The sequence below is a fragment of the Leopardus geoffroyi genome, chromosome C1 (genome assembly GCF_018350155.1).
Source record: "Leopardus geoffroyi isolate Oge1 chromosome C1, O.geoffroyi_Oge1_pat1.0, whole genome shotgun sequence".
NCBI classification, from domain to species: Eukaryota; Metazoa; Chordata; class Mammalia; order Carnivora; family Felidae; genus Leopardus; species Leopardus geoffroyi.
Window position 1 is genome coordinate 123,939,376 of NC_059328.1, and position 20,698 is coordinate 123,960,073.

The window sequence follows — 20,698 nt, forward strand, 5'->3', positions numbered from 1 at the left end:
ATGCAGCCTTGGATCAGGTCCTTCTTTAGTTTTCTAAATGGTCCTGGGGAGAGTAACTGGAGGGAGGGACCCCAAAGCAGCTTTGGTTCCCATTCAAGTGAGGACAGACAGTATACTACTGTGTATTGTACTGATGTTTACATTTAACTTAATGTGGCACCTTAATCCTCATCACCTCCCAAGTTCCTGTTTCCTTCTCCTAAAACAAGTTCCTCTTTCTGTTTTGGTTTTGGGTTTTATATCTTCTACTTCTAGTAATCAAACGTGCAGTCTTCTCTGATTATTTCATCCTCACATGATCTTTCAGTTGTTCTCTGTATAAACCATCTGGCAGTTTTGAATTAGTGTGTAACATCAGTCAATAACTGTATTTAAATCTTTTATGTAACTTTGTGTATGTTTGTCTTGTCTTTTCTATGGGTTATAAACCTTTAAAGGCCAGAGCCTTGTTTGCTGCTTATTTGTGCTGCCTGCAGTGTAGCGTAGGGCTTTGCTTACTGACAGTACTCAACAAAGATGTATTGGTTTGATAAAGCTGTTGTCTTTATGAGAAAAAATCAGAAATCAGAGAAGAAAGTTGAATGATTTAATGAAGAGAGTAGTGTTTCTTAGCTGTCAGAGCTGGGTTTGAGTCAGAGCTTTGTTCTTTTTTCCTGTCAGTTTCCTTAAGCTCTCTGAGATAGTTTCCTAGGTGAGAACATGATGATCGTATTAGCCTCGTTTGAAAGTTTGGAGCCAGTGTATATAAAAAGCAATTATCACAGGGACTGAGGTATTTGGTAGTCACATACGTGGTAGCTCTTATTACAGTGTGTTTTTCTCTTTTAGCCATAACCATGGTAGTTTTCAGGGATAGGCCGGTTGACCCAACTAATTTATTATTTAGATGTTATGCCCACTAGAAGTTTATTATACTGCATGTATGATTAGCTAATGTTTTAGCTAAACCTATTCTTGTGTTAGGGGAATACAATATATTTGTATTGGGGAAGTAAATGAAGTTTAATTTGGTTGAATTTTTTGTCAATTTATAATTAATTTAATCGTTCAAATATTTAAGTATGGTTTTATTGTTAATTTAGGTTTTACCAATAGGCAGCATTTGTGCTATCGCTAGGTTTGTATGGGTATACTGTATGTATATCTTCAAAAGCAAGTTTGGAAGAGGCTGAAAAGTTGGTTACTTCCTAACCAAAAGCAGTAGGTAGCATAAGAGGTAAGAATACTTACCTAGAAGCAGGCTACCGATAGATTCAGTCCCATCTGTGTGATTTTGGTCAAGTTACTTCATATGTTTGTGTGAGAGTTTTCTCATGTGTAAAATGGTAATGGTAACAACAGTAATACCTTTATTGTAAAGTAATTTGTACATTTTGCAAGAATTAAATGATTTGAATACAAGTATAGCATTTACACTGTCCTGTTATCATTGTTAAATATTATTAATTAAATCACTAAGTTCTTTGGCAGTTTAAGTTTTGCTCAGTTTTGAGCATAGTCTTGATTACTTGTAAATAATTTTTATCTTCATTACTAGCCCTTTTAAGGAATGTATTATTTTGCTTATTAGTAATGCTCTTATTCTCACAGCATTGGAGGTGTTGTGCTGGTTAATTTGTCAGGGTCTGAAAAATCTGCTGGAAGAGATACAATAGGTAAGTAAGTACTTGACTCTGCATTCTTTCTGTTACAGTATACAAGACAGTTTGTACATATCAGTGTTTATGTCCTTGTGTGCATGTATGTGCATGTGCACACACACACACAGAGGGTGGGCACTAATGGGGCCTTTTTTTTTTTAACTTTTTTTTTGGAAATCATGTAAAAAAATTAAAAAATAGTTAATAGAATTCTCATATAGCCATCACTCAGATTCTCCGCTGTGTACATAGCTTCAGTATAGTTACAAAAATCAGGAATTAACATTGATTATAATTTAGTTAATTTGTATATCCTTTTCATATTTCACCGTGTTTCCCATGAATGTTCTTTTTCTGGTCCAGCATCACTTGTTGCACTTAGTTGTCATGTCTCCTTAGTTTCCTTTAATCTAGAACTGTACCTCAGTCTTTTTTTTTTTTTTTTCTTTTATAACCTTAACACTTTGAAAGGATACTGTCCAGTTGTTTTGTGGTATGTTCCTCACTCTTGGTTTGTCTGATACTTCCTTATGGTTAAATTTATGTTGTGTATTTTTGATTAGAATGCCATGGAAGTGATATTGGAAGTGTCCTCATCAGTAAATCATATTAGAAGGCACATGGTGTTGTCCCATTAGTAGTGACTAATTTTTAAGGTAGTGCCTGCCAGGATGATCCAGTGTCAAGTTACTAACTTTTTTCTTTGCAACTAGTAAGCATCTTGTAGGGAGATACTTTGAGACTATGCACGTACCATGTTTCTATTATACTTCCACCCACTAATTTTGTGGTTCACTCATGATTCTTGCCTGAAACATGTAGTGCTATGGTGAACTCTCAGTTTTGATCTATTGTTTAGACTGAACAAAAACAAAGATAGTAGAACCCAGTTTTATGGCTTCCTTCTGGATACTTTGTTTAGATATTTGAAATTCATTGAATGGAACACTGCTTTCTAAACTATCCCTGGTTATTGCCCAGGCATAGTTCATGCCTTGAACTGCTTATGTCTTTCTCACCTTGAACTGATAGCTATGCCTTGAACTATATCATTTCTCACCCACAGCAGCTTTGTATATGTAAAACGATATATGTATTTGTTGTGTATGCGTGAGGTTTTATTGATAGACTTTTTTTGCTTTCTTAAAAAAGTTAAATTTTTAAAAAATAGATTCAATGAAACATTGGAATTTGGGATAATTAATTGAAGTATTAAATGTGGTCACTTGGCAGACAGCACATTAATTTAGCTGTTTTTAAAACTTACTTAAATGTCTTTGAGAATGAGTTAATATTAAAGAGAATCAGCATTTATTATGCCCGTACTATACGCCATGTATTAGATATTTTAGAAAACATTAAAAAGTATGTTTGTACTTTTCAAGTTCTTGACTTTAATCATTACCTAGACTTACAAAATAAAAACACTAGAGAATAAAATAATATTACATTTAACCATGTAAATATTAAATTGTCTAAAATAGAAGACCAGGAGGATGGAAATTCAGTGGAGTAGGAGGAGGATGCTTTGTGGCAGAGGTGGGACTTGAACAGGGCCTTGAAGATGGTAGTACAATATATACTAAAGATGATACATGACAGTGGGGAGGACTGTATAAGCAATGGCTTAACCATTATTACACCGGACAGTGTCAGGTGTCAAACTGAAGTAGCATTTCAAAATTAAAAAACAAATAGTTACTTCCATGGTTTTAACATTACGTGTGTTTGTATAGGTCATTGGATGTTTGCACATGCGTTTGTTCACTCTTTAAACTGCTTCCTGAACTCCTGGAGGACATGGAGGGGGTGGGCTATACTTTATCTTTTCATATTTTTGTACTTCTTGAAATAGTATCTGACACCATATTAGATTTTAAATAAGTGTGTGTTGAATGAATTAATGAAAAATGCGTGAACTCATTATGTTGATTTTTACAGGTTCCATTTGGTCTCTTGTTGGAGCCATGCTCTATGCTGTCTATATTGTTATGATTAAGAGAAAAGTAGACAGAGAAGATAAGTTGGATATTCCAATGTTCTTTGGTAAGAATATGTTTAACCTGTGAGGCTATTTACTCTGAATGATTAGCTTAGGGTTTTGTTCTAGAGGGAATAAGGAAGCCTTTCTCTTTTCCTCCATATGATTCTTTAAAGCCGTCAGATTTTAAGGCTCATGAAGTCCAGTCTCAGTGTTTTTCTCATACCTTGCCCTGCATAACTGTGTACCTCTGACAGAAGGCCAGTTTCCTCAGTGTGAAGTAAAGAAAGAAATTCTTCCTAATGTCTTTTTTGCATTCATGTTTCAGCCTGTGAATCAGATATTTTCCTCATTGATAGGAAAGAATTATGCTATTATAAGCATGTGAGAGTATACCTGTTGTATTACACATTTTACCATTTTTGACTTTTTAGAAGCAAAGAATACTATTCTAGTCTATGTACTTTTCATTAAAACTCATGGGACACTTAAAGGCTTTCCATCTGCTCTTTTAAGATATAGGCTCTTTTATGACATAGATTTTTCAGATTACCAAAATGTAGTTTCTGGCATCAATTCTTAATTTTTGTAAATAAAATACTGAATATGAGAACTTATAAGTTCTCATTTGCCTGATATCAGCTGAGTAAAATAGTTGTGTTATCTGTCAGTTATCTGTAGATATCTTCTAAAAGATATCTGAATATCAGTAGATTAACAAAAGCCTGGTGATGAAAGTTCAAAGTACAGCTTATGGGGAATTCGGAGACCAGGAATACAGTTGTTATAATTTCATTTATTTCATATTCATCTGAGAAATAAGGAGATTGGACAGATGAGTAGCTTTCAAACTGATTTGCAGAGGATCCTGGGATGGGTGGGAGGAGGTGGAGTTGCACGTATGGTTCTGGTTCTTAGAGCCCTTTGCTGCTTCAGCTGGAACAGCTCTGTTTTCTTGGGCTTTTGCATTATAATTTGATTTGTAGAAAATATTTTTCTGCTAAGAAATGTTTGAATATCTTCACCTAAAGTTTAACAGAAACAAAACATTTGGAAAGCTACCAGACCAGGTGGTCACTCAAGTTTAAGTATGGAATTCAATAAATATGCCTTAAATATGAAGGTAACTTTAATAATGTCTTATTTTAGGGTCATAGAAAATTCCACCTGGAATGGAATGAAATGCTAATATCTTTTGAGCGTGTGTTTTTTTTTTAAGATTGGCAATTTTCAGGAAAAATTGTTTAATTTATTCTTATTACATACAGACAAAAAAATCATATGTGATTTTTATATATCATATATGACATGATCTATAACACAATATTGATTTGATCTGGGCTTTATAATAGGCAGGACCAGAAAGAAGTTAGGATTGGGTTGTGGAGGGTTCTTTAGGGATGGAGATGTGAGCAGAGCATAACAGGGAACAGTGAGTGAATCTGTGCGATTGTGCTGGAGAGCCCACTTTAGGGAAGAACAGGAGGGTATACAGGCCAGATTCTGGAGGGTGGAAGCAATTGGGACCTTTGTTTTTAGGTTCAGAGGTTGGTAATACATGTGGGATTCCATAGACTTGATAGTCCAGGGTTGGCAAAGTAGATTTGGTTTTTGATAATGCCAAATTTCGGTGTTTTGATTATGACAACTTCTTAATGTTGTGTAAGCTTTTCAGATCATGAGTCCCTTCTGTATGTGTGTCGTTTTGTTTGTTTTTGTTTTTATCACTAGATGTCTTAAATTGGGTATTCTAAAAGCAGGATATGAGACAGGAGTTTCTTGTGGGTGATGTATTGAGGGGAGGCTCTGCAGGGAAACCTGACAAGGGAGTAAGAAAAGCAGGATAGAGTAGGGGAAAGAACTGTTATGGTCTCAGTATAATTGAGGTTTGGCCCAGTTCATGGCATGTCGGGGCAGGAGATGGAGAGGGAAAGGAGCTGGTAATGTCTAGGTACTCCTCACAGGCGTCCTCACAGACAGTAGGATTTCAGCCATGAGAGGAGCCTTGTGCATCCTCTATGGGTTAGTTGTGGGATGCAGACAGTGTGGGGTGATCACTTCTTGGGAAAATTTGGCTTGTTTGCTCTCCGAGACCATTCTTCAGAGGAGGCAGGTAACTGTGAATCTTTAGGAGCAGATAGAGACTAGGTGCTCCAGTCCTGTAAAGATTTAACTAGGCATCCGAAATACTAGCCTATTATTTAGCAACAAATATGAAATATATATTTACTATAACTTAACTTTGAAGAAAGCTCTATAGTTATCTAATGAATCTCATAGTGGATCTGCAATGTTAAACTGTACAGAAAGTGCAATAAAAATTACTATAAAATTGTAATTTTTTTCTTTACAGTCTTTGTATTCATAGGGACTCATATAAACTTGCATTTCTATAATAACAATAATAGCTCACCTTTTACTAACTTTTTACTTTATGCTGGTACTATGCTGTATTTTGTAAGTGTTAATCTAATCCTCCCACTAACCTATTTAGATATGATTTTACACTCATGGATTGGAAAACTGAGGCCTCAAAGAGGTTCTGCATCTTGCACAAGGTTTACACTACTAGTGAATGGTGGAGCTGGGATTGGAACCCAGAGCAATTAGACTGCAGAGCACATACAGTCAACCACTAAATGTTACAGCCTTCCTTTATGAGTAGTCAGTCTGTCCTTAGTTCATATGTTGAGTAGCTATTTATGTAGGTATGTTCTCTCACCAACTAGTTTATAGGCTCTTGGAAGGCAAGAACCAAGAATGTATTGTTTTGGAAACTTCCTTCATTATTCCGAGCATGCCACAGGTGTTTTATACATAAATATGAGTTGAATCAGGGAGCAGCCATCAACTTCCTCATAATTTAGGCTGAATATCCATATACACACCATATACCAATTGTTTCTTTAAGTTTGAAGACACTAAATTATTAGTAGCTAAGGTTAGCAATCTTTCTTTCTGAATTAAGTAGTTTATTCCATAGGAGTTGCTCCGTGCAGTGAATAGTTGAACCTTGAAGATTCAGTGATCACCAGCTGCTAGTGTAGTTTTTTCTGGTGTTGAGTTGTCCATAGATATGAACCAAAGAAACACAAGTTCCAGTTAAGAAAACCAGTTAGAACTCTTTGTGCAAAATCTAATGTTCTCTAATTATAGAGTTATAAGTTTGAAAATTTTAAATAAATCACAATTACTAACTTTTGTCTCTTTTATACATATTTAGGTTTTGTAGGTCTGTTTAATCTGCTGCTCTTATGGCCAGGTTTCTTTTTACTTCATTATACTGGATTTGAGGACTTTGAGTTTCCCAATAAAGTAGTATTAATGTGCATTATCATTAATGGCCTTATTGGAACGGTTCTCTCAGAGTTCCTGTGGTTGTGGTATGTACTATTTATTACACTATCATTTATTAGTTACCAGTTTATGGACTTTGGGATAGATTAAGTATTTTATATTTCTTCTGTCTTTTGATGGTTCCTCCTGTGCACCTTCCCACCCCGCACACTTCACAATTTAATAAAGTAACTCTACTAGAGCAAGAACTTTGTCTTTTAACTTCTGTGCACCCATTGTGTAGAGTATTACCTTGCATATAGAATGAGCTCAACAAATATTTGTTGAATAAATTTCTGATGAACATAAATGATCTACATTTGTAAAAGTGTTTTAAAGGTAGAATGTTATATAAATGAAAGGTGCCATTACCTAATGGACATCTAAACTTACAAGGTTTATATTCTAAATATGAATAACATGAGTTCTGAGTGAGAATCTAGGGAGCTTTGCTTATTTAGGAGACTTTGGAATGTCTGGTTGTTCATAGATGCTTTTTGTTTTTTTATTCTTAGGGCTTTTCGTGTAGGTGAGCCAGATGTGTAACCCTAAACCTCGATTAACTTGGAATGATAACATGCTTTGAAATGTTATAATACCAAGTATGTTGATATGTCATAATGATCCTAAAATAGTTTGAAGACAATATTATGTGTGGTGTTTAAGAAATCTTTCAGATATAGAGCTTGATACTTAGTCCTGTCTAATAGGAACTGAAAAAAAAAAAAAAAAATCAACAACACAAATTGTACCTAAACTCCTAAAAGGAATTTTTTATTATACGCTAGTTAAGACTACTAACTAGCGTTCCCTTGCAAAAGACTACAACAAAAGTAGCCTTTTCCATGGGTTTCCTTAATGCTTTGCCTGTACTTTCCCCCTTCCTCAATTAAGGAAATTTCTCTGTTTTCTTGATAGTCTCCCACACTCCCTTTCATTTGTAGTACTGAAAGATTAACTTTCATTTGTAGTAATTTATGTATTTAAATTCCTTTGCTGATCTAAAACTCTTTGATATCAGAATCCATTTACTCATTCATTCTTCCATCTTTCATTGCATGTATTTTAGGTGCGTATCAAAGAGAGTTATGTATTTTATTTCCTATATTATATATCATATACTCTCTTTCATCCTATTCTTTTCTATCAATTTTGGTATTTCTTTTGTCTCATTTCTCTTGCCTCTCTCTACTCTTGGGTCTGGACAGGTAGAATTACTTACTCTGGTAGAGTTTTGATTGAACTCAGTTGAGTTGTTGATCTTCAGCCATTTTTTACTGCAATTTAAATAATTATGTGTACTTAACTATATTTTAATACAAGTTCATGTTTTCTAGTTCTTTAAGTTTAGTTTAAATTAGAAAATTTCAAAGCAAATGAATATATTTCAAAGCAATAATTAAATTTTTCTTTGGGTGTTGGCTAGAGAAAGGGTTTAGTATGATGCTTATTACATTAAGACTCATAGTAAACATGGACTGTGCCACCTGTAAGTATTAAAATGCTCATTCTTTATTGAGAGCTTTATTTTTAATAAACATATACAATAGAGTTTTATTATGTTTAGCAGAATTTGATGTAGGTTCTGGAGGATGATCAAGCATGACATGTAATTTCTCTATGTGAGTTTTTTAGTTGCTCCCTTGGAAAAACTTTACATTTAAATAAATAATAACATGTTTTGAAATTTTTTTAATATAACTTTTTTAGAATGGAAAGAGTAATTCATGCAAAGGTATACAAAAGGGTGTGCAATGAAAAGGAAATCCTATTATCTCTTTTTCACTCCAAATCTCCATTCCTTTCTTTCATAGACAACCACTGTTAACTTCTAAGCCTTCTACAAATTTTTCTGTACGTGCAGAAGGGTGTGTCAGTCTCCTAATTACCACCCCCCATTCCAACAAATTGTTTTATTTTTAAGACACAAATGGAAGCATACTATAGATAGTGTTCTGTACTTTGGTTTTTTTTTCACAGATTATCTTATAAATCTTTACATATCAGCACTTAGGTTCAGTTCATTTTTAAAAGCCTATGTATAGTTCTAATACATTATGTTTCAATCCATTATGTAACATAATAAGTAGAATATAATGTATGTTACTTGTTCCTTATTGAGAGGCATTTTAAGTTTCCATTCCTTTACTTTGTAAATAAAATAGCATTGAATATTCTCCTATATGTCTTTGGGTATATATGTAAGCATTCTATAGGATAAATATCTGTAAGTGGAAAAGACTGAGTCAATTATAGGGACTTCAGATTTTGATAGAGAATTCCAATGTCATTCTCCACAGAGGAAACACAACTTATATTCCCAGCTGTGTATATATGAGTATTGATATATGAGTATATGAGTATTGTTGAATAGTTAAATTATACAAAGTCATATATTATGATAAAAGCTATATTTATCCTTACCTAGAATGGGTTTTTCAGGATCTCAAGAAGGTGTATTTTTCAGATACACTCTAATACTCGAGTGTTTAGAGTACTAATGATAACAACTCAGTAGCAGCAAACCAGTCAGTGAAGAAACAAACATATCCCTTATACTCTGGGTGTTCTTGGCAACAAAACAAGTATAAGAAACATATCTCTCTATATTTTACCTTTTTTTAAATTATAAGAAAATACACATTTCTCAGAAGTCATAATTTGCATGTATAATGATTCCCTTCTTTGGGAGAAGCAGGGTTATTGTATGTTTAACTGTAAATGGAACAGTAAACTTCAGCGTACATAATCAAGGGCTGAGTAGTAAACTACAGATTTAAAAGTATGGTTGTGAACTTTTTTTTGTAAATTAAAGATGTGTTCTTATCCCTCATTGTTTATTTTTAAAAAATTGAGGTGTGCTGTAAAGCGCATATACTGTACCATTTGTATTAGATGTTGAATGGTAGCACCTAGTTCTCTGTCTCAGCGTTTCCCAGAGTGTGCCCCTGAAATGATAATAGATGATTAAAGGATTCAGCCATCAGCTAAATTAGGAAAAGGCAGTATAAGTCAAATAGTTTTCTTTTTCTATATTTATTTTGAGAGAGAGAGCATGCATATGCAAGCACAGGCGGTGGAGGGGCAGTGGGAGACAGAGAGAATCCTAAGCAGGCTCCGTGCTCTGCGCTAAGCTTGATCTCATGACAGTGAGATCATGACATCAGCTGAAATCAAGATTCGGATGTTTAACCAACTTAGCCACCCAGGCACCCCAAATAGTTTCCTTTTTAATACTTCATCTCAGACTCTTTATGATAGTACTTTGTGTTACAAGTCTCTAAGTACATATGCTGCATTAAAAAAGGAAAAATTGACCTTCTGAACTGTCTTTTCACAGAGCAGCTAGCTCATAAGTAGTGGGAACCACTAGTACTTGAGTTCTCTTTCCTGCATTAAGAACTAATGGTATAGCCTCTAGTGAATATGTTGAGTGACACTTTATCAAGATAGCCTCTTTTATTGCAGGATAGCATTATTAATACTAATATATACTGAGCTAGAATTTACTAACCTAGAATTTCCATGGGTCGGTAAGTCACAATTACATGCATTACAGTTTTATCTTGGCTTATAATTTCTTTTTTTTCTTTTTTTCTTTTTTAAAGTAACCTCTGCCTGCAATGTGGGGCTCGAACTCATGACCCTGAGATCAAGAATCTCATGTTCTACTGACTGAGCCAGCCAGGCGCCCTGTTTTCTTTTCATACAAATTATTAGTCTGTATAAATGGCTTACCTATTTGGTATAATGCTTTCTTTCATTTTTTTTTTCTTTCAACTAAACAAAATCATGTGCAGATTGCTATTTCAAAATTTGATACCAACATTGGTAGTTCAAGGGGAAAATAAAGTGAAGAGCTTAAGTTTGGTTAGGACATTTGCTAGAAAAATGGAAAGCAATAAAGAAGTACCATTAAAAAATAACCAGTCCTTTTCAATGCTGAGCCAAACCAAAAGAACAACACAGGTCAGAAGACTATTTTAGTTTTCATGAGGGTGAGGTATTTTTGGTTTGGTGAAAGACTCACGTGTTGGCTTATCACTTTCTTAGAAGTCTGTGGTGTGAAGTGTTGTCCTGCAGTTTAATAAAGCTGTTTCCTTTGTTAGCTAAGTATCGTCATTACAAAACTATGAGAACTCTTTCAGCAATTTTATTAAAAATGTTAATGAAATAGAAGCTATGCATCCAAATTGAATAATATCTGTAAGCAGATCTGGAAAAAGGCATAAAGTACTTTGAAAGTTTTATTCTTACATATTTGGATTTTTAGTATTTGAAGGTAAACTTTAAGAATCTTTCTAGTTGCTTTATTGTGTCTGAGTCTGTCCTAAGCTTTTGTTTTTGCTCCTGATCTCTCATGTCCATATTTCCTTTGGTTGTTTTACTCTTCTAATATGGAAACATGTATTTTCTTCTTTTTCCTTTTTAGGGGCTGCTTTCTTACCTCATCGTTGATAGGCACACTTGCACTAAGCCTTACAATACCTCTGTCCATAATAGCTGACATGTGTATGCAAAAGGTAAGACGCACTATTTATTAGATATTTTAGATGTAGTTTTAAAACAGAGACAGTGAAAGTTAGGGCACATGATTAAATGTCCCAAGGTGCTTTACTACATAGAGATATATAAAAAGTACCAAAGAAATGGATAATCTCTTGCATTTTTAGCTTTTCAATTTTTTTTTTCTTAATTTCTTAGTGAAGAACAAACAGTATCTTTATATGTAGTTCTCCAGTTTTAGAGCTGATTATTGCATGTTTTCTTTGGTAAGTCAGTGGTATAGAATAGAAAATGGGATATATCTTATTATATAATTAGTGGTGTTTTGATTTCTAAGATAAATTCCAAAGTTTCTTTAATAGTATGATACTATTATCAGTCTGAGCAACAGGAATAATGTTTCTCAGCAAATGCTCATTTCTGTCTGGTTCAGGAGGGGCAAGTGCTCTGTTCCTCTTCTGTGATGTCCTGGTCTGGATGCAGGGACTTTTATGATGAACATTGGCAATGATAACATCACAGAAAAGAGAATACCTTGTAACAGCCCGAAGGGAGGAGTTTCTTTAGTGCTTTTGGGGGTAAAGGGGAGAAAGGCATGCCATATATATTCAACTAAAAGATGTAGTATAGTCATTTATCAGTTTAGTGTTTGTAAAACTTTGAACTCCAGGAATTAAGTAACAAAATTGTGTGTGTGTGTGTGTGTGTGTGTGTGTGTGTGTGTGTGTGTAGTTTGGTTTAATACAATTTGAAGAGGGAATACTTGAAAGCCCTAAGGCTTATAATGTGTAGAAATTATAATCAAAGTTTTAAAGATTTTTTTTTTTAGATCTTTGTGCAGTTCTTAGGATAAAGGCAAAATACTCTCAGTGATATGTATTTTCTTTATTTAAAAAACGGTTCTGTGCTGATACTTTGTTTCATGGCTCAGTAAATTCTTGCTTATATGTCATGGTTATTAACAGAGTTTCTCCTTAATTTAGGTTATCTTCTATATCATGCATTTTCAAAGAGCAAGAATATTGTAACATATACATAACACTAAAGTTATACATCATTAGATTCTTTATAGGTTTAAATAATATCCAGGTCCTTCCACATCTCAGGATTTTGAATATCAACCAAAATTGCTCTAGTGAAACTAGGGGAGTGCTGTATAAGAGGATTTTGGTAGACTACTGTGTAAATGAGCTTTTCTGTACTGATATTTTGAAAATATCAGCTTTTGCTGATTTGAAAAATAAAAATTGAAGGTTAATTTTAGGATTTTTAAAACACTGTCACAGGGGATCTAATTTTATTTAATGAGTATGTAATTTATGGATTCAGATATTTTAAGATGAGGGCAAAACATAAGGAAAATGAAGATAAATGATTGATTGATTAGAAAACCATAACCAGTCTTTTCTCGATTGTCTTCACATCTCAAATTGGACAGCCAGTTAAATGAGTTGGCTGGGCCTCCAGTGAGAATCAAAGGTAGGAAGGTACTTTCTAGAAAAAGTGGCAGGGTGTCCCAGAACTGTAATAGAAACAGGAGAACTCTACTTTCATGTTTTTTTTTTTTTAATTCTAATAAGCAACTATATTTATATATAGTTTCTGAAATTTCAGCATTTATCAATATTTTTTATTGTGCTTAAAATAAATTATTTAAACCTATTTATAATTGATATTTTGTATGAGAGGAAGCATCTCTGCTAGTATTCACATTTATATCCCGATATGGTCAGGTTTAGACAGTAATGTAGACAATTTTTTGTCATTGTCTTCATTTTATTTTATTTTTAGTTTTTTAATGTTATTTATTTCTGAGAGAGAGAGAGGGCAAGCAGGGGAGGAGCAGAGAGAGAGGGAAACACAGAATCCTAAGCAGGCTTCAGGCTCCGAGCTGTCAGCACAGAGCCCAACATGGGGCTTGAACTCACAAACCACGAGATCATGACCTGAGCTGAAGTTGGACACTCAACTGACTTGAGTCACCCGGGCACCCCTCAGTGTCTTCATTTTAAAATGCTGTCTTCATAGCTTGTTGGAAATAAAATCAGAACTTTTTTATTATGTGGCAACACATAAATAACTGCATTGTTACAGGTGAACTTTGCTTTTAAAGGTCAAGTGGGGTTTTACCCACCTTTACAAAGTTTACTTTTACTCAATTGTAAAATAGGGTTTTAGCTGAATATTCATGAAATCACTCTTATCTACTATATCTATATCTTTAACTTTCATTAGTCATAAGTTTTCATACTTTTTCTGGTCTTGGGTCATTTAAATACGTCATGGCTTTTCTAGATTATTAATATTCTGGCAAATATTCCAAGAATATGTTTTGCCAATAATTTGATAGCATTGTGAAGGCTTTTTAGTTTCTCTTACTGACTGCTCTTTCCTGGGTATTCTTACGCTCACAGCCTGTGTGTGTATATGCAAGCAGGACATGCATATTAAAAGTTGTCAGTGGTTATTCTTGCATTATGCATTGTGAGTCCTTCATAAAAAATATTCTCACAAAACCCCTTTGCTCTGACTAATGGTGCTGTGAACTGGAGTAGTATATGTTTCCCACCAGAGGGAGTCTTGCTTATGATTCTAAACTGCACTTTTTTTTTTTTTTTTTAATACTTACAGAGAACAAGCACAGTTTTTCTTATTTTAAAGATAGGAGTTACTATTTTCATCAGTATGTTGAAAGCAAATCACACCACTGGGTTGCAGCTGAGTCTCAATCAGTGCAGCCTTCTTTGACAATGGTTTTGATTCTTAGTTGAATCTAGATGGTAGAGGTAAACTAATGAAGGGAAAGATTTTTCTTCACTTTATGGCATCTCATTATCTTCAATTTTCTTGACAACCCTGATAAAATGATGGATTGGAGGCTCAACCTTGATGATATCTGATGGGCCCTTCACCCCTGAGGCCCTGCTTGCTGCTGTCTTCTCTGGCTCACGTTTCTTAGTAAAAGTGTTCTTGTTTGTTGTCTTTAGTGTACTTAAGCCATGATTTCCTTTTGGAATTTTTTTCATTTGTTACTACATAATCAAATTATTTTAAGAGTAAGCAGGAGAATTTGTTGCAAATTTGAAAAAAATTTTTTTTAATGTTTATGTATTTTGAGAGAGAGACTGAGAGTGAGCAGCAGAGGGACAGAGGGAGAGGGAGACATAGAATCCAAAACAGGCTACAGGCTCTGAGCTGTTAGCACAGAGCTCAACGTGGGGCTCGAACCCACGAACTGTGAGATCATGACCTGAGCAGAAGTCGGATGCTTAACTGACAGAGCCACCCAGGTGCCCCTGTTGCAAACTGTTAATTAAAGGTTTGCACAAGTTGCACTTAAGGGTTTTTGGTGCTGTCTTTGGGAAGGAATGGTAACATAGCACAATGTATCACAACATATTATAGCGTAGTTTTTTAAAATGTGAGTTTTTGGAGCACCTGGCTGGCTCGGTTGAGTGTCTAACTCTTGATTTCAGCTCAGGTCATGATCCCAGTGTCATGGGATTGATCCCCATGTCAGGTTCCACACTGAACCTGATTCTCTTTCTCCCTGTGCCACTCTACCCTGCTCGTGCTCGCTCGCGCGCTCTCTCTCTCTCTCTCTCTCTCTCCCCCTACCCCCCTCTATCTGTAAAATAAAAAATTAAAAATAAATAAAAATGTGAGTTTTTGAAGATGACTTCAAAACTGAAGGGAGGATCTACTCGAGGATTGGCAGTAATCAGTACAGGAAAAAAATGGGCAATGTGTTGTGGAAGACAAAGCTAAATGGTTTGTAATTCTGCTCTCAGATGTGCTATGCCTAATACAGGAAAAGCATGCCTTCTGGCTTTCCTAGGCCATTTTCCAAGCAAGACATGTTTTTGTTGGTAATTTAAGCAAGTGGAATCATATGCTGAAGTTCTGAATCCTCATATTTAATAATATACTTAATATATTATTAATGCTAAGTATTATCTTCTTGGTGTTTTGACTTATTCCTGCAGATTTTCATAAATGGAAAACTTATTTTAAAGAATAAAGTTGTCTTAATGATAATGGTGGGTTGTTTTTATTTTTCTATCTTTTATTTTTAGGTGCAGTTTTCTTGGTTATTTTTTGCAGGCGCGATCCCTGTATTTTTTTCATTTTTTATTGTAACTCTCCTCTGCCATTATAATAATTGGGATCCTGTGATGGTGGGAATCAGAAGAATTTTTGCCTTTATATGCAGAAAACATCGTATTCAGAGGTATATTTGGTTCCAGTATAAGTTTTTGAAAATATAATCCTTGCTAATTAAACTGGAAATCGTATCGTGCTGGACTAATTTGTAGACACTTTGGGAAGAATTACTGAAATATTATAATTTTATATGTACTATGCCACATAAAATTAAAATAAGTTGTTTAGATCCTTTGTGTGGTAAGATAGTTTCTTCACAACTACTTTAAAAAATGTTTTGATTTATAGGTAAAACCAAAGTGCTTACTGTTTTGCTGTGATGAATTTAAATGTAGAAAACTTTCATTGGTGTGAACAAAATTTAAATAAAATATGATAACACTGCTTCAAATATCTTTCTTTTTTAAGAGAGAAAGATTTTTACATCCTACTATAAAAAGAACTTGGGGCATGTTGTTGGGAAGTCTTGCCTTAGTCTTAGTGTTGACCTCACAGCTTCGGCCAGTAGAATAGATAATTTTTAAGGGCTCCTTTCCATTCAAAAGCTTTCCTTAACTATTGCCTTAAAAACATTTTTTTAAGGGTTCCAGAAGACAGTGAACAGTGCGAGAGTCTCATTCCTATGCACGGTGTTTCTCAGGAGGACGGAGCTAGTTAGCTGTTGTCTGTAGTCCAGGTTTGTATGTTAGCTAGTATTAGTGCTGAATAAGGTTCTTTATTCCTGTAATCTCAAATACTGTCTAGAGGGTAAGGGAGTCAAGCTCTGGACTCATACTGCCTGGGTTCCAATTCTAGCTTCTCTGTGCACTAGCTGTGTGACCTTATACAAGGTTCTTCACCTGTCTGTGCCTCAGTTTTCTTATTTGTGAAGTGGGGTTGTGGTAGTCCCTCCTCTCTCATAAGATTACTGGGAATATTAAATACTTGGTAAGATTTAAAGTGTGCAATAGTGCCTGACTCAAATTAAGTGATCCCAAGTTCAACTATTTTATTCACGCTCAGGATCATAATTTTATTTAATAATACACTTTAGAAAAATGTTTTTCCTCTAGTATAAAAGTAAGAAAAAATATATTAATTTGGTGTATATCCAGTCTTTTCTCTGTATGTCTGTGTGTGTTTTCCACAACTGGCATAGTGTATATCCTGATTCTCTGACTATGCTTTTTCAATTAATGTTTCAAGAACATTTCCCCATTTTTAAAAAATTGTAAAAAATACTTTTATATTTCTGACAAGACAGATGAGTACATGGTGTTTTTATCTTTCACTGCATCAATGCTTGAAATACATCTAACATATATTTTTGGCAGCTATAAAAGTAGTTATGTACTTATTTAGAATGAGAAATCACAGTAAATAACTGAAATTCTGCAGATTCAGGTCCCTTTCTTCTAAGATAACCTGAGGCAGTTTATATTGAAATGTTTCCTGACTCAGCTGGGCTTCCCCTCCTCACTTAGAACATTTAACAACTCCTGTCAACTCCTTGCACTCAAATTGGCCTTTGAAGGTTAAGTGTCATCATCTTTGTGGCAGATTCACCTCTAACCTAGGACTAAGTGTCTTGGTCTTGTGTTTTCCTTTGGTCATTTTGTATTCCAGCTTTTACTGTTACGATAGTCACCCATGCACATAGTTGAGAGAGTTCGAGTTCTAGTTCTACGAGATTGCTCGTACAGAGCAGTTGCCGCCTGCCCTGCCCACCTGCTTCTGCTCTCGTCCCACTCCAAGAAGTCAACGTGAAACTCGCCAGTTGTTTTGACCCCCCTCTTCCCCCCCCTCCCCCCACCCCACCTCACACGCTGTCTTCAAGTACCACACTTATACTTCTGTTTCTTGATTTCTCTGTTTTAGGCATCTTCAGTTGATGTTCCCACTTTGGTAGATGAGGATAGATTACATTCAAGTTTCATCCTCCTCTCTCCCCACCCCATTTGCCTGCTTTTCCACCACCTCCTCATCCCAGTGTACTTATTGTATAATTATGGATAGATTTGTAAGCAGTGTTTGCATGGTCATGGTGATGTAAATGTTACTTTTACCTGAGTCATGGTGGATTGTGCTTGGCATTTCCACAGTCCAGAGACCCTTTGTTACACTTTTAGAGAATACACTTCACATTTTCTCTGGGGATAGAGAAGGGGCACTTGACCAGCTGTAAAAAGTAAGGCAGGACATTTGAATGTCTAACTGCTTTTTCTATAAACCGTGCCAGTCTTTCTGTTTTAGCTGTTTCTTCACTCCTCCTTTTAGAGATACCTGCTTCGCTGTTGTTTTCTAGTCTCTGCTCTTCCCTTTGTCCATGTGACTTTTTCCTTAAGAAAAATCCCTTTATTTTCTTTTTACTGAGGTTTTGGCAGCAAAGTAGAACCAAATATGTTTACTTACCATCTTTAAATTTTAAAAAGTACATATAGTTATTTTTTAAAGCTTTGTAGTGCTGTAACGTATGCACTCTCTCCCTACTGTGTGTGCATTATTCCCATGGTCACACTCATGCCCCCCCCCCCGCCCCCCCCCCCAGCAAGGACTCAGTAAATTTGGGAGTGAGAACTGGATAAGAGGAGATAGTGAAGACGGACCTCGGCAGAGTGTAAAGGAAAGGTGTGGCAGGAGTCTTTGTTGCATCGGGGTAATGGTGGGTATGCCATGAGTCAAACTGTCACCACATGATCTGTAAGCAGCGTTGGCCTTAGACACTGCTGTGGAACTCACTCCCATGCGCTTTTAGTGCTCACCTCCGGTTCCAGTATCCAGTTGTTAAGTGTAATAAACTGTGTTTGTTATATATTTCAATGTTAAGATAATTTGCTTTTTACAGTATAAACTGTAAAAATTAAAGCTATGACAGTTATAATCTAATGATGATTTTGTGTTTGTTTGTTTTTATTTTTAGCTTGATAATGGAACATTATGCAGCGAAGAGACAATCCCTGGCAAGTTTTTGTAGAAAATGTTTCAGTGCCTAGTCTGAAAAATAACAGTTTCAGTTCTTTGGAACTCTAAAATATATTTTCCTCATACCTGTTTTCTTCATTTCATAATGAAGTACTTTGCTATGTAGCTGTGTACATATCACCACAGTTATAGGAAGTTCCAGTCCACAGTCCCGCTAAAAGACCAACCTGCCTTACACATCTCAAGGAATTCAGCTGATGAAATAATTTGAACTAATCAAGGAATAAAATTCTGATGTTCTGGAGACTTTATTTTCACATTATTTGTTAAACACTGGGCTATATTATGAAAATGTTTTCAAGAAATCATTTAAGTATATAGATCAGTGTTTCTTACAGATAAAATGATAAAATAAGCTGCCTATAATAGGTATGGATTATACTTTTAAGTTTCGTAGAATATTGCAAATTAACAACACAGAAAAATGTTTAATTTTATGCAAGTGTGTCCATGCAAATTTAGTGGGACTTTAAAGAGAATCAATCTCTGAGAAAAATCTGGTTCACTCACACTACATATGCTGTATTACCCTTTCATAGCATTAGGTGCCTTGTATTTTAAATCTGTGACAAACTATGACAAATTTTTAAAGGGGAAGTATTATTGTAAAATGAAGAATTATGTATTTCTAAAGGCCGTATTGCTGTAAATTTAATTGATAAAGCTCTGCTTAATTTAGAGTTTTGAAGAAATATTCTCTCTTCAATTAAGACATTTTCATAATGGAATGATTTAAATTGAAGTGATGAAGAGTATTATTGAAATAAAATGTTTATATATATGTATTTGCGTGCTACAGATCTATGAATTGGTTTCTGATTTTTTTTTCATATATGTGCCAAATTACTCTAGAACTGGATGTCTCTTAAATAATTCTAGTTTTCCGAAATAAATGTTTAATGGTTAAATATTTTACCTTGTTTGTTAAGAAGGTAAAAAAAAAAAATACTTTAAAAATTCCATTTGAATTTTTCCTCTACCAAGCTTAAGTTAAATATAAAATACTCCTAATTACAACTCTTAAATTTGAGTTTTATATGTACTTACTTTGCAGCTGCCCCTGTTCATTGCAGACGTCAGTGAATGAACAGGTGTCTCAGGATTCATCTAGACTTTTGATGAATCACCCATTTCCTTTTCAAGTTTTGTGAAAATAGTTCATTTCTCTTCAAAATTTCCTAACAGATCTGATTTTTAAAAATCTCTTTGCAGTGTTTGGCTTCAGTTTGTGTTATTCACACTTTTAAAGTTGTTTTGGTGTTACCATAAGTCTAAAATGGAGTTTAACCATCTTTTTGCTTGTCCTGAGATCTTTTATATTAGCTTAAAAGATTGCTTATGACGTTAAATTTAAAAAACAAACAGTCGTTCTCCTATTTAGTGCCACCAATAATTCTTGTAAAGCTAAAAGTAGTATTGATTTTGTTACTGTGACCCAGGGTAAAGGCATTGTAAAGAATATGGACCTATAATGAATTTTTGAAAAAAAAATTTATTTAGTTTTGGGAGAGTGCAAGTGGCGGAGGGTAGAGAGAGGGGGACAGAGGATCCTAAGTGGGCTTTGCACTGACAGGCTGACAAGCAGCGAGTCTGATGTAGGCTCCAACTCATGAACTGCGAGATCGTGTCCTGAGATGGCCGAAGGTGGATACTCAACCAACTGAGCCACCCAGGTGCCCCTGCCTCTTTTTTTTAAGTAGGCTCCATGCCCAACATGGGGCTTGAACTCATGACCCTGACATCAAGAGTTGGATGCTTTACCGACCGAGCCAGCCAAGCTAAGGAATTTTTTCTTAAAAAGAAATTAATGAAGTAACATTTCAATCGCTCAAGCTTCAGTTGAGGTTTATTATCTAGATACCTTTACTTTCTGTTTTTTTCTGTTTTGTCACCAATACCTTCAACAATTACAGGGTAAAATCATTGAAACAGTGAAGGCAGAATTCAAAATTTAAATTATTCTGTAAAAATGGTAGGAAATAAGGTTGAACTTAGAGTTTTTTGGGTTTTCTTATGCTCTGTGTTCACATGTCTTACAGATCATGTGTTGTCACTCAAGGACTCAGTAATAAGCCTTAGTTAGCATGCTGGTTAGACTTCTTCCACTAGG

General features: G+C 34.9%; 1 protein-coding gene across 3 annotated transcripts in view; it reads left to right on the forward strand.

Moving 5' to 3' along the window:
• SLC35F5 (solute carrier family 35 member F5) overlaps positions 1–19,373 on the forward strand; it is a 52,338-nt gene extending 32,965 nt beyond the window's left edge. For 2 of the 3 annotated variants that reach the window (XM_045479569.1, XM_045479567.1), the window contains exons 10-16: positions 1,591–1,655; positions 3,582–3,686; positions 6,845–7,004; positions 11,390–11,480; positions 15,540–15,694; positions 16,210–16,303; positions 18,527–19,373. In XM_045479569.1, coding sequence (XP_045335525.1) covers positions 1,591–1,655; positions 3,582–3,686; positions 6,845–7,004; positions 11,390–11,480; positions 15,540–15,694; positions 16,210–16,285 — 652 coding nt within the window. In that variant the 3' untranslated portion in view covers positions 16,286–16,303; positions 18,527–19,373. Of the gene's footprint in view, positions 1–1,590; positions 1,656–3,581; positions 3,687–6,844; positions 7,005–11,389; positions 11,481–15,539; positions 15,695–16,209; positions 16,304–17,232; positions 18,499–18,526 lie in introns of those variants that run through there. The other variant, XM_045479568.1, reaches the window with a different exon arrangement.
• Positions 19,374–20,698: the final 1,325 nt, after the last annotated feature.